At 45.3% G+C, this 12236-nt stretch overlaps 2 protein-coding genes across 2 annotated transcripts in view; one reads left to right on the forward strand and one right to left on the reverse strand.

Moving 5' to 3' along the window:
- Positions 1 to 377, reverse strand: part of CTH (cystathionine gamma-lyase) — a 37909-nt gene extending 37532 nt beyond the window's left edge. Inside the window, exon 1 of the mRNA XM_015415787.1 lies at positions 43 to 377. Within this exon, the coding sequence (XP_015271273.1) occupies positions 43 to 210 (168 nt within the window). The 5' untranslated portion in view covers positions 211 to 377. The remainder of the gene's footprint in view (positions 1 to 42) is intronic.
- A 10657-nt stretch (positions 378 to 11034) lies between these two features.
- Positions 11035 to 12236, forward strand: part of ANKRD13C (ankyrin repeat domain 13C) — a 58490-nt gene continuing 57288 nt past the window's right edge. Inside the window, exon 1 of the mRNA XM_015415794.1 lies at positions 11035 to 11860. Coding sequence (XP_015271280.1) covers positions 11264 to 11860 — 597 coding nt within the window. The 5' untranslated portion in view covers positions 11035 to 11263. The remainder of the gene's footprint in view (positions 11861 to 12236) is intronic.

A 12236-nucleotide genomic window follows, 5' to 3' on the forward strand; every position in this document is an offset into this window, starting at 1 on the left:
AACAACATCCCGAGCCCATATTTCCTCCCCGCCACAACTCACACAGTGCTCTCCCGGCGCCCGCTGCTTGAACGTGGTTGAGAGGGAAATAGGGGGCACCACGGCCATGGACTTCCATTGTTCAGGTTCCTGTCCCACGTGGATGGCCTTTGTAGCGAAGTGTTTGAAGGGCGGCAAGAAGCCGGGACTGTTCTCCTTTGCCTTTTCCATCAGGTGCACCAGCGAGTCAGCAGCAGCAGCAGCAGCAGCAGCAAACGGATCCCTTGGGACACACAGACGCGAAGCGGGGGGTCCGAGGTTGGAGCGCCGGCGATGCCGCTGATGCAAAGTCACGGCACGTTGCTCATTCACCGGCTCTGGCGTGGCTGGCAAGGGCAGCGGCCTTAAGGCAGGCAAGCTCCGCCCAGGCCGGCCGGCCAGCGCATCGCCACGCTACTCAGCAGGGGGTGGAGAGCAGGAGGCCCTATCCCGCCGGATGGAGGGCGAGCAGACGCCCTTGATTGGCGTAAAACGGACGGGGGGCGGCGGGGGGGGGGGGGGGGGGCAGGTCAAGGTCCTGGCGAGCATGCGGAACCCGAGGGTGGGGGCGCTCGCGTCGCACAGGGCGATCGGCTGCTGCGCCAGTGGGCGTCCCCTCGGGTAAATCCTCCGATGGGACCTGACAGAAAGCTCTACGCACCCAGCCGGTCAAAGACAACAAGTAAATCTCTGCCAGCGCCAGGAAACGACTTTTGGGTCTGGATTAATTATTCCATTGCTCGTTCATTGACCGTGAGCTGAGGAACAGAACTGCTGCTTTTGTCCTTGATCCACATCGATCCTAAAACAGATGCGTTTGGATTTAGAATTCTTGGCACTTGCTAGGGTTGCCAGCCAAGTCCTCCCAGGCCACCAGCGGGGTTGCCACATCCAGGTTGGGAAACTCCTGAAGGTGGAGCCAGGGGAGGACAGGGACCTCAACGGGATACAGTGCCATAGAGTCCACCCTCCAACGCATCCATTTTCTCCATGAGAACGGATCTCTCTAGTCTGGAGATGAGCTTTAATTCCGGGGGATCCCCAGCTCCCACCTGGAGGCTGGCATCCCTAGCCCATTCTAAATACACCTGCATCTCGCTCCCAAGAAGATATATATCGATCTGCCACCTACGTGTTGATTAGAGTAAGAATAAGAAATCAAAGATGACCCTATTCACGAAGCCCTACAGGGTACATGAAAGGACGGTGCATAATCAAGCTATTACACCTTCCTATGTAAAGTAAGAAGCTGCGGTGGCTCAAGTGGTTAAGATGCTGAACTGCAGGCTGTGGAAGGGTCAGCAGTTCGAGACCCGGGTGCCGCATGACTCCCGTCTCTAGTTTCAGCTCCTGCCAACCTAGCAGTTCAAAAGCAAGAAATTGCAAGTAGATAAATAGGTACCACTTCAGTGGGAAGGTAACAGCGTTCTGTGCGCCTTGGTGTTTAGTCATGCCGGCCACATGACAGCCAGTGGTCTGTTTTGTCCTGCCAGGCAGTGAAGAGGATTTTCCTTCCCCATATCTATGATCAGGGCCAAAATTCTCATCCCTTTTGACAGGGTGATACTGTGGACTACTTTAACAAATGATCACTTGTATTTACTCTTATTTGCAAGTAATGTACAGTGCCATATGAAACAGTGGTACCCTTTTAAACCCATTGACTTCAATGGATTTCGAAGGGTGTAACTTTATGGGAAGAGGACTACCCTACAGCCAGCAGTATTTAGAAGCGATCAGGGCTGGTAATACCACCACATAGAGAGTTTGTAAGTACCAGACATTTCACCCATATGAACCTGAATGTGAGCTCTCATTCATGAAAGTATATGCCAGAATACATTTATTAATGTCACAAGACTCTTACTGTTTTAATGGTATGCATTCCTAATCTTACAGCACTAGTACAATACTATGGAAAATATGTAATCCTTTTTAATTCCTGCATTTATTACATAAAATACCATTGATTAGAACTATATACTTACAAATTATATAGTGCTTTAAGCATTCAATTGTATCACTTGATAATCATGTCATGCTTACAACCCGGTTTGTAAGGAATGCTGGAGAACATCACAGAAAATGTGATTGGAATTCAGATTTAACTTGCTTGCATTGCCTGCTTTGTGCTGAATTGGACATCTCATGTTGATGATTTGCTCACAATTCAAAATAAATGGAATTTCAAGTCTTGCTGCATCTGTGGAGTTGTTCTACTCCTTATGGTGAATGCCCGGATACCCAACTGCAGACATATTCACTATGACTGGCATGATTGTAGGACATATGCCGCAGGTCATGCATAATTTAAATTCGGCTATGTAGGGTACATGCACTGCTTTATACTTGGGCAGTGACATTAATCAGTTGGTGGCATTCAGTGTGCTGGTGCATACTCAGAACTGAATTTTTGTCCAGGCAGCTGTGCAAGACCATGGAAATCCAATTAATAGAAATGAACATGCTCTTACTAGACTTACCAGCAGCACAAAATGTATCCAGATCACAAGATGTCATAGTCCCACTGTACACTGCATTGGTCAGGCTGCACCTGGAGTACTATGTGTAGTTCTGGAGGTTTCATTTCAAAAAGGATGTGGACAGAATGGAGCGGATGCACAAGACAGTGATGAGAATGATCAGGGACCTGGAGACCAAGCCCTACAAGGAAATGCTGAGGGACTTGGGAATGTTCAGTCTGGAGAAGAGGAGGTGGGGGAGGGAACATGATTGCTCTAGAAAGGGTGTCACTCAGAGGAGGGCAGGGAGCTGTTCCTGCCGGCAGCACTCACAATAATGGGGTTAAATTACAGATGGAAAGGCACCAGCGGGATATTAGGAAAAACTTTTTAAAGAGAAAGAGTAGTTCAGCAGTGGAATTGGCTGCCTAGGGAAGTGGTGAGCTCCCCCACACGGGCAGTCTTCAAGCAGCAGCTGGACAGACACTTGTCAGCAGTGTTCCCTCTAAGCTGAGTTAGTGTGAGCTAGCTCACAGTTTTTTAGCCTCCGGCTCACACATTTTTGTCTGAGCTCAGGAAGGATGGTTCCAGAGCAAACTAATTTATGCAGTAGCCCAATCACTTGCTCACAACCTCAATGCCAGTAGCTCACAAAGTAGAATTTTTCTCACAAGACTCCCCAGCCTAGAGGGAGCATTTTGTTAGAGATGCTTTTGGCTGATCCTGCATTGAGCAGGGGGTTGGACTAGATGTCCAGTATGACCCCTTCCAACTGTGATTCTATGACCATGCCCATCCTGTTGAAATGCATGGAAGTAGAAGTAGGGATTAAGGGATGTGCTTTGGATTGTTTCAAATCATTCCTTAGGAGCAGGCCTTTGAAGGTTATTGTCAGGGACCTGTTTTCTATAGTGTGTGACTGCCCTTATCAGATAATTCATTACCCTTAGAACAAATCATTCATGGGATTAGAATAGTGTGTTATCTGTATGCTGATGACACCCAGCTCTGTATTTCTTTATCACCCGGTGATGCAGTAGAGTCTCTGAACTGATGTCTGGTGACTGGAGTTAAATGGCTAAGGGAGCCAAGCTTAAACTGAACCCTGACAAGATGGAGGTAATGTTGGTTGGGAAGGCCAAATTCCTGAAGGACATGGTGCTTTCCACTTTTGATGGGGCCTAGATAACTTTCATTGACAAGAGCCTAGGAATAATTGATACTGCTGAACAAGCAGGCCAAGGCATCTGCAAAAAAAGGCATTATAGTAACTCCACTTAGTCCAGAAGATGGCCTCCAACCTTGATTCTGCTGACCTAGCCATATGGATCCATTCTATGGTGACTTAGAGGCTAGACTCATGTAATGCATTCTTGGAAAATAGTTGGTACAGAATACCGCAGCCCAGCTATTATTGTGCAAACCAGAATCTGCATATCACTCTCCATCTGCAGATACTCCATTGGTTACTGATCAGTCACCAGGTTCAAGTCAAGCTGCTAGCTATCACCTAGAAAGCCCTTAAAGGCATTGGGTCCACATACCTGCAGGATCACCTCTCCTGCTATGTTCTGTTGTGACAGCTCCGCTCACCTGAGCCTTCTGAAGATGCCACCCTGAAAACAGGTAAAATTGGCCACTTCTCATTCACGGGCATTTTCTGTAGTAGCTCCTATATTGTGGAATAGTCTGCGTAAGGCTATTAGGAAGGTCCCTGCACTTCTAGCCCTTCACAGAATATGCAAAACAATAGTTCAGGAGGGCATTCTTGTAAAAGGAGCAAAGTTGTAGCATAATGGTTCAGCTCAGGAGGTAACATTTATTAGGGATAATAATTGGTACAGTGATTGCCCTGTTACCTTAAACAGATATGTTTGCATGCACTGTTTTCCCCCTCCATTCTGCAAACTCAGCCCAACTGCCTTTTTGTCTTACTAAGCATCTTTGCTGTTAGATTCAAACCTTGTAATCCACTTACTGATTGACTGAAAGGTTTCCCCCCTCATACTTGTAATCCACCTTGGGTCCCAGTGAAAAAGGTGGACTATAGATGAAAATAATAAATAAATAAAATTGGTGCTATTGGAACACTAGACAGACAAGGTTGGAACACTAGACAGACAAACCATGTAGATTCCCTTCACTTCATCCCGACACCTCATCACCCACCTTTTGCATGTTAAGATTTTCCCCCTGTTGTATATATTCGGCAAACAGATACAGGAAAAGGCAGCAATGGCAGAGTATTTGCAATTTTGACAGGCAAGCACTGAAAATGAGCAGGGCTAGAGTAAAGACAAGCCACACAGTCCTTCCAGCCACCAAGCAAGGTATAACATACCTTTCAATATATATTACAAAGAGGCTGGGTGAGGGATGGGAATAGGGAAAACAGTGCAGTAATGCATATCAGCAGAATAGTTTTGAACATTCCAAAACAACTGAATGTTTTTTCCCCAAGTTTTGAGGTCCTGCTTGCAATCTGTGAACAAACTGAAGTCTGAACAAAAGGGTGATTGAACATCTCAGGTTTTATTGTGACAAGCAGATATTACCTCCACTGTAGACTTCTGATCTAGAGCTGAACAGAAGCATTATCCAACAAATTATTCCTTTTCATTCACTGAATACATAAAATAGCACTTATATTCTTTTCAGCCAGAACTTTACAGGAATAAAGACTAAATACAAACCAGAGGTCATTTGGGGGGGGATCGCGGGGGATCGCAGTTCCCCCGGGTGAGGTATGGGGGGCGGGGCACATGACAAAGTCCCGCCCCCTGCTTCCGGCCCTCATTCAGCCAGGAGGAGGCAGGAGAAGAGGGAGGGTAAGTTGCTTCCTCCCTGCCTCTCCCCACCCCTGCTTGCCTGGGGCCAGGGAGGGCCTTCGCAGGGCTTCCTTGCACTCCCGCCAGCCTTGCAGGTCCACCGCCGGGCCCCTCATGGGGCTCGGCAGTGGAGCTGCAAGGCCAGCAGCGGCAACCGGGACCGTTGGGGGCGGGGCGTGTGGCCTTATGACACACTTCCAGTGATGTCAGGGTGTGGGGCATATGCTAATGAGTTATGCTACGAAACGACCCCTGATACAAACAACAATGTTTAATACATGTTCCTTGAGGAGAGCATTCGCAGCTGAACTGTACCCAGGCTCTCAGGCGTAGCAATGGTATTTGGAGTGAAGGGTGGGGTGGGATCTGGATCCAGACATAGTGGAGAAGTGCCTATGTCCTTCTGTTCATCCCTCTGATGGCCCTGCTGTTGGTACATGGTAGTTGAAGAAAAGGAGACCCAAGTATAGATCCAAGCATGATGCAGGGATACATGGGGCAGCACAGTATTTCCATGGGTATAAGAACCTCCCCTGAAATCCCAGGGAGCATTTTGGGCTCCTGTGGGATGGAGGAACCACAAAAATTACATTCTGTGGACCAAAGTGCTTGTGCTCACAAAAATGCAGCATAGGATCCAATCCATTCTTAATTCCCAGTATAAGAAAATAATATTTTTCCTTGTTTTCTTCTTTCTTGACCTATAAAATGATTACTTCTTTCTTGACCTATAAAATGATTAGTCTTGTTGTGCAAATAGCATACTGACAGAATGATACATCAAAATAAATGCTTATACCTGAGAGTACTTGAGAATACATGTCATCTGTTTTAAGATCTGATTCTGCCATTCAAGAGTGTTGCCTTATTTGGTTTGGCAGTACTTTTATGTTGCACGAGAGATCCAATGTCTTATGTAATTAGGTCCAAACGTTATTGCAGACCTTGAACTATAGCTTGCACTAACAAGAGAACATTAGTGTATTAAGAGAGCTGTTCTATGCAGGTCTACTCATTTTATTTAATGGAGGTTACTCCCATGAATGTGTTCTTAGGATAGCAGTTTGGAGACCTGCCTGTTAAACCACTGTCCCACCTCCTGGGCCCATATCACATTGAGGCTACCATGCTATTATTCACTGTTTTATAAAAAACCCAGGAAATCTGTCCATGTCACATCTTGTCTGAGTCTTAGTAGCATGAATACTGGAATACTGCTGCATGAACAGCAATTGATAGTCAACATAATCATCTCTCTACTCCAGACAATTTTAAATAAATGTGGGTTCTTTGTCTGCATTGTTGCCATCTAATTTAATTGTCAGTAATAATACTGAGGGCTCTGGAACAATGCTAAGTATAATACAAATGCCTATGAATGTGAAAGCTTTTATAAATGTAGACTACATTCAGACTGGATGTGTAACTCTCTAATAAGCCTTGTAATGTTTAAATTATTACATTAATCAATTTTTGATAGTTGTTGTAGATTTTCCGTGCTGTATTGCCATGGTCTTGGCATTGCAGTACCTGACTTCTCTTCTGTCTTTTGCTGATCGTATCATCTGTTGTATTTTTCTGGTGGGTCTGAATACTGTAGGTAGGTTGTGTTTTTTTATAAGGTTTCCCATCTGATCAGTGATTTTTTTGCTACATGGCAAAAACACTTTTCCTGTGGGAGACTGTTTTTCCTCAGGAGTATACCTGAGGAAATCAAAGGAATCACTGATCAGATGGGAAACCTTATAAAAAAACCCCACAACCTACAAACAGTATTCAGACCCACCAGAAAATACAACAGATGCTACAATCGGCAAAAGACAGAAGAGACCCCCCCCTCACTTCTGCAGAAGCATACTGCATACCCTGCAGTTGTGGACAGGTTTACATTGGGACCACACAGCGTAGCATCCAGACAAGAATAAAAGAATATGAAAGACACTGATGACTTGGTCAGCATGAAAAATCAGTAGTGGCTGAACATAGCCTAACTCAAACAGGACACAGTATCTTAGTCCAAGACATTGAAAGGCTGGACAACACATCCAATTACCATGCCAGATTACACAGGAAAGTTATTGAACTTCATAAACATAACCACAATTGCAACAGGAAAGAAGAGAATTTAAAAATAAATAGGACATGGTTTCCTGTCCTGAAAAACAAAATGTTCTACATCTTACAACAGCACTACAGATAAGATTAGAATTTCAACAGCCAATCCATATGCAAAAGAACCTCCTCAGGAAAGCTCCTCCATTAGCATGTCATAGCCTAGGAAACTCCTACAAGATAATGACTCAGCCCTACCCCACCTTCCTGAGTAGATATAAATTACCTGCCTACCATTTTTCTTCTCACCTTGACACAGAGAGTACTCCATCTTTCTGTGCTATACCTGAGGATGCCAGTCACAGCTGCTGGGAAAATGTGAGATACTACAATGCCAAGACCACGGCCATATAGCCCGGAAAATCTAAAACAACTAATGAACTCTGGCCATGAAAGCCTTTGACAACAATTTTTGATAGCATAGTGGCCCACAATTAATTAAGCATCAGATTTTTTTTTAAAAAACCATATTAATGTATTTACAAATCCATGGGTAGCAAACTCCTTCTAAGGAGGCATTTCTCCTTAGAAACAATAGGTATTAAGAAAACAGGTGTCAGTTTAAGATTTTCCTCCAAAGTAAGTCTCAGAGTTCAGTAGGACTTGTTTTCAATTCATAGTACACGTGGGGCTTACAGACACAAATTGAAATTTGGAGCAGATAAAGTCTTGTTTTTGTGTTAAAATCATATATAAAACTTAGAGGACTATTTTTTGACCAAATTAACGTACGTATGTGTGTGTGGGAAAAGTGCCATCAAGTCGTAGCTGACTTGTGGCAAACCCAGCGAAGGGCTTTCAAGGTGGATGCGAAGCAGAGGTGGATTGCCATTGCCGTCCTTTGCAGAGTCTTCTTTGGTGGTCTCCCTTCCAAGTACCGACCCTGTGTAGCTTATGAGATCTGAAGAGATCGGGTTATATCATGTGGCCATCCCTCCCCCAAATTAACATACTGCATTAAAAACGTTATCTGTTCATTTATTCACTTCTACACAGATATGTTTGTTGACAGGTAGACTTTTTATTATGTTCTAGAATAGCTACCACAGAAACAAGATCCAACCATATGTATTTTTCAAGCTATTGAAAGAAATTTGGATTATGAAAGTTCTTTCTCATGAATACTACATAATGTATACAAATGTCTCTATTAAATACATTTAAAAAGAGGGGAAATGGCAAATTGGATTCCTTTTGCATCATTTTTAAACATAACAAATATACTTTTTGCTGATATTTTAAGAACACGGAGTTAGGAATAAATCTTGATTATTTCAGAGGAATAGGCATGATGATGACTGGATTGTGATTGGCATAGTTCTCCCCAGGGCTTTTTTTCTGGGAAAAAAGGTGCTGGAATTCTAAAGAGGGAAATGAAGTTTTCAACCGGTATACTGAAAACTCATGAACTTTAAAATCTTTTTAAAAGAATTTTGTCAAAGAGGTTCCAGAACTCTATTCTGGTGCATTCCTCCAGAAAAAAAGCCCTGGTTCTCCCATGAAAAGTCCTAACGGGAGGGGTGACAGCAGTGAAAAAAAGTAATTTTTGTGCTATCATTGTGTCATCACCAGAGATCTCATCACCAGAGATTTAATAAACTCAAGGATGGAATCTCTAGATTCTTTGCTAATAAAATCTCTTTCATTGGATCCAACTTGGATGCCTATTTAATTCAGAACCACTTGTCAAGGTAGTATATATGGATCATTTTGGATTCCTTTCCCAAGTGGAGCTTGTGAAAGCCATGACTTGGAAAGTCATAGTAAATTAAAAACTGCTGTGAAAGGATGTTTGTCCCTCTGGCCAAGACAACCTCTTTGTTAAAAGGTTATTTATGAAAAGGAGGCATTGGTACCAATGAAGATGTGTCAAATTATAGGTGAGCATCCCTTTTGGGGGCAAGGCAATTGATTGGATTGGAGCTATGTCTGAATAAGGCTTATTCAATTTCATTTTAATTTCAGAACTGATTACAGCCAGATGCAGCACTGGTAGCAACTGGCCACAACTGAAAGGGAACAATGAATTTGTGTTAATATTATTAATTTTTTGATTAGAACAAGCTGTGAACAGGGATTGACTAGAACAAGGTTGTAGAGTCTGGAAGTTCCACTTAGCTATCAGGGCTAATATCTGTTGAAAGACGAAACCTTCATGAATTTTTCCACTCTCTTTAAAAGCCATTATTTCTTTAGGACATAGTTATCCCATCCAAAGAGCTGAGGGAAGTTCTCCCCTCCTCTCACAACACTGCTTAGGTAGGTTAGACTAAAAGGATGACTGGCCCAAGTTTATCCAGTTAGTTTCATAGTGGGCTGGGATTTCTAGTTAGGTCTTCCTAGAACACCACACTGCCTTACATATAAACTAGTGGCCACCATCATGGGGCAGCAAATTCCATAAATTACGCTTTGTGTGATGAAGTACTGTATATTTATCCCACAGTATACCAGCAGCACTCAAGGCAGCTTACTACACATATACACAACGTATTTACTTCATTTATACCCCCGCCTTTTCCCCCAACAGGGATCCAGAGTGTCTGACATCATCCCTCTCTCTTCCACTTCATCCTCACAACAGCCCTGTGGGGTCTGTTTGGTAGAGAGTCTATAATTTGTCCAAGGTCACCCAGCAAGTTTCCATAGCAGAGATTCAAACCCTGGCCTCCTAGATCTTTCTGTTTCTCTCGATTCTACTTCCAGACAATGTCATTGGGTGTATCTAGTTCTTGTACTATGGGAGACGGAGGAAAAGTTCTGTTTTCTCCACACCAGGCATAATTGTATAAATAATGTTCACATGTTTTGTCTTGATTCTCTCTCTCTCTCTCGAGTCCCTTGGACAGCAAGGAGATCAAATCAGTCAATCCTTAAGGAAATCAACCCCGACTGTTCCCTGGAAGGCCAGATACTGAAGCTGAAGCTCAAATACTTTGGCCACCAAATGAGAAGGGAGCACTGACTGGAGAGGACCCTGATGTTGGGATTGAAGGTCAAAGAAGAAGGGGACTGTTACCGATGCAACGAACATGAAATTGAGCAAACTCCAGAGGATGGCGGAAGACAGGAGGGCCTGGCGTGATGTGGTCCATGGGGCCGCGAAGAGTCGGACTCGACTAAACAACAACTAGGGAATTTTAACAAAAGACCGGAATGTCTGTCTCTGCTTGGATCCAGCTAGAGATCACACCACATGTGAACTCCTGGTCCTGATACCCACTCCGAACAATCGGATTTTGCAGAAATAAGACCAATGTTTAGGACTCATCTGGAACTTGGAAGACCATGCCATAACAGGAAGGCCAAACACCTTTTCTCTTTTTACCAATAATGTCTTCCAAGATTGATAGCATTCTGCTTCTAATATCGTATCCTCACAGTGTCCCTAAACAGCACCAGCCCTCCGCTTTCCACCCCACCAGACACCTTCTGTTTACCTCATCCCGGAGGAGCCCCACCAAGCCTTTCGCCACCGGGTAGCTCCGTCACTCACTCCCTCACTCACTCACTCACGCATTCCTTTGGCCATTTACTGTCAGAGAACGAATATCTCGCGATAGCTTCTGCGATCTCGCTCTATTGCGCCTTGTGGACTCGCGAGATCTGCTAGACAAGATGGCGGCGCGGTCGAGTCGCTAAGAGGAGCGGCAGGTGGAAGAGGGTTAGAAGGCGGCTCGGCTGGGCTTCGAGCCCCGGGCCCTGCAGAACGTCCCCGGATGAGGGGAATGCAGACGGGACGGGACTCGCCGCCGCGCCTCTGAGCGCCTCGAGCCCCCCGCAGCGACTGCGGCTCCCTGGCTCCCCGTCGGGGCCCCCTCGCGCTCGGGGCCGCCGCTGGCGATGACCGGAGAGAAGCTGCGCTCGCTGCGCAGGGACCACAAGCCCAGCAAGGAGGACGGGGACCTGCTGGCGCCCGGCGAGGAGGAGGCTGCGGCCGCGCCCGGCGGGGGAGGCGCCTTCACTGGGGGCCGAGCGGGAAGCGGCAAGGGCGGCCGCGCCGGGAGCCACCGCATCTTCACCAACCACCATCACCACCGGCTGCCGCTCAAGGGAGGATCCGGGGGGGCGGCCGTCGCCGCCGGCCCCGAGTCCGACAAGTGTTCCGCGGCGCAGTTTCCTGTCCACGAGTCTGTCTTCAAGGGGGACGTGAGGCGGCTGTCAGCGCTGATCCGCACGCAGGGCATCGGCCAGAAGGACAGTCACGGAAACAGTCCTTTACACCTTGCTGTGATGTTGGGACATAAAGAATGTGCCCACTTGCTTCTGGCTCACAATGCTCCTGTGAAAGTGAAAAATGCTCAGGGATGGAGTCCTCTTGCAGAAGCCATCAGTTATGGAGATAGACAAATGCTTACAGCACTTCTAAGGAAACTGAAACAACAGTCTAGGGAAAGCGTTGAAGAAAAGCGACCTCGATTATTAAAAGCCCTGAAAGAGGTAAGTTTGTAAATATCTTGTCTATCATCATTTGAGAATATGGAGTCTTTAACTTGCAGATATTCAACAGGTAGTTGCACTTAATGAGAATGTTATAGTGGTTCAGCCTAGGGGTTAATATGGCATGGGCCAATATGAACTGGCAAACTATTAATATAGGTCTCTTCCTGCTGGAAGCCCTCATTTGTTATGAGGGCCGGATCTGACATAAATGAGACCTTCCTGGGCCAGGCCATGTGTGTCATAAAATGTAATGCCAGGTAGCGGAGATATAAACTTTATAAAGGACACAAACACAAAGGGTTTTTTTTAACTTAAAATAAAAGCATGCTTAAAACATTAGCACTCTTGCAATATTTTGTTTATTTAACAGTGT

This window comes from Gekko japonicus, unplaced genomic scaffold (genome assembly GCF_001447785.1).
Source record: "Gekko japonicus isolate JY-2015 unplaced genomic scaffold, Gekko_japonicus_V1.1 scaffold20, whole genome shotgun sequence".
In the NCBI taxonomy this organism is placed as follows: domain Eukaryota; kingdom Metazoa; phylum Chordata; class Lepidosauria; order Squamata; family Gekkonidae; genus Gekko; species Gekko japonicus.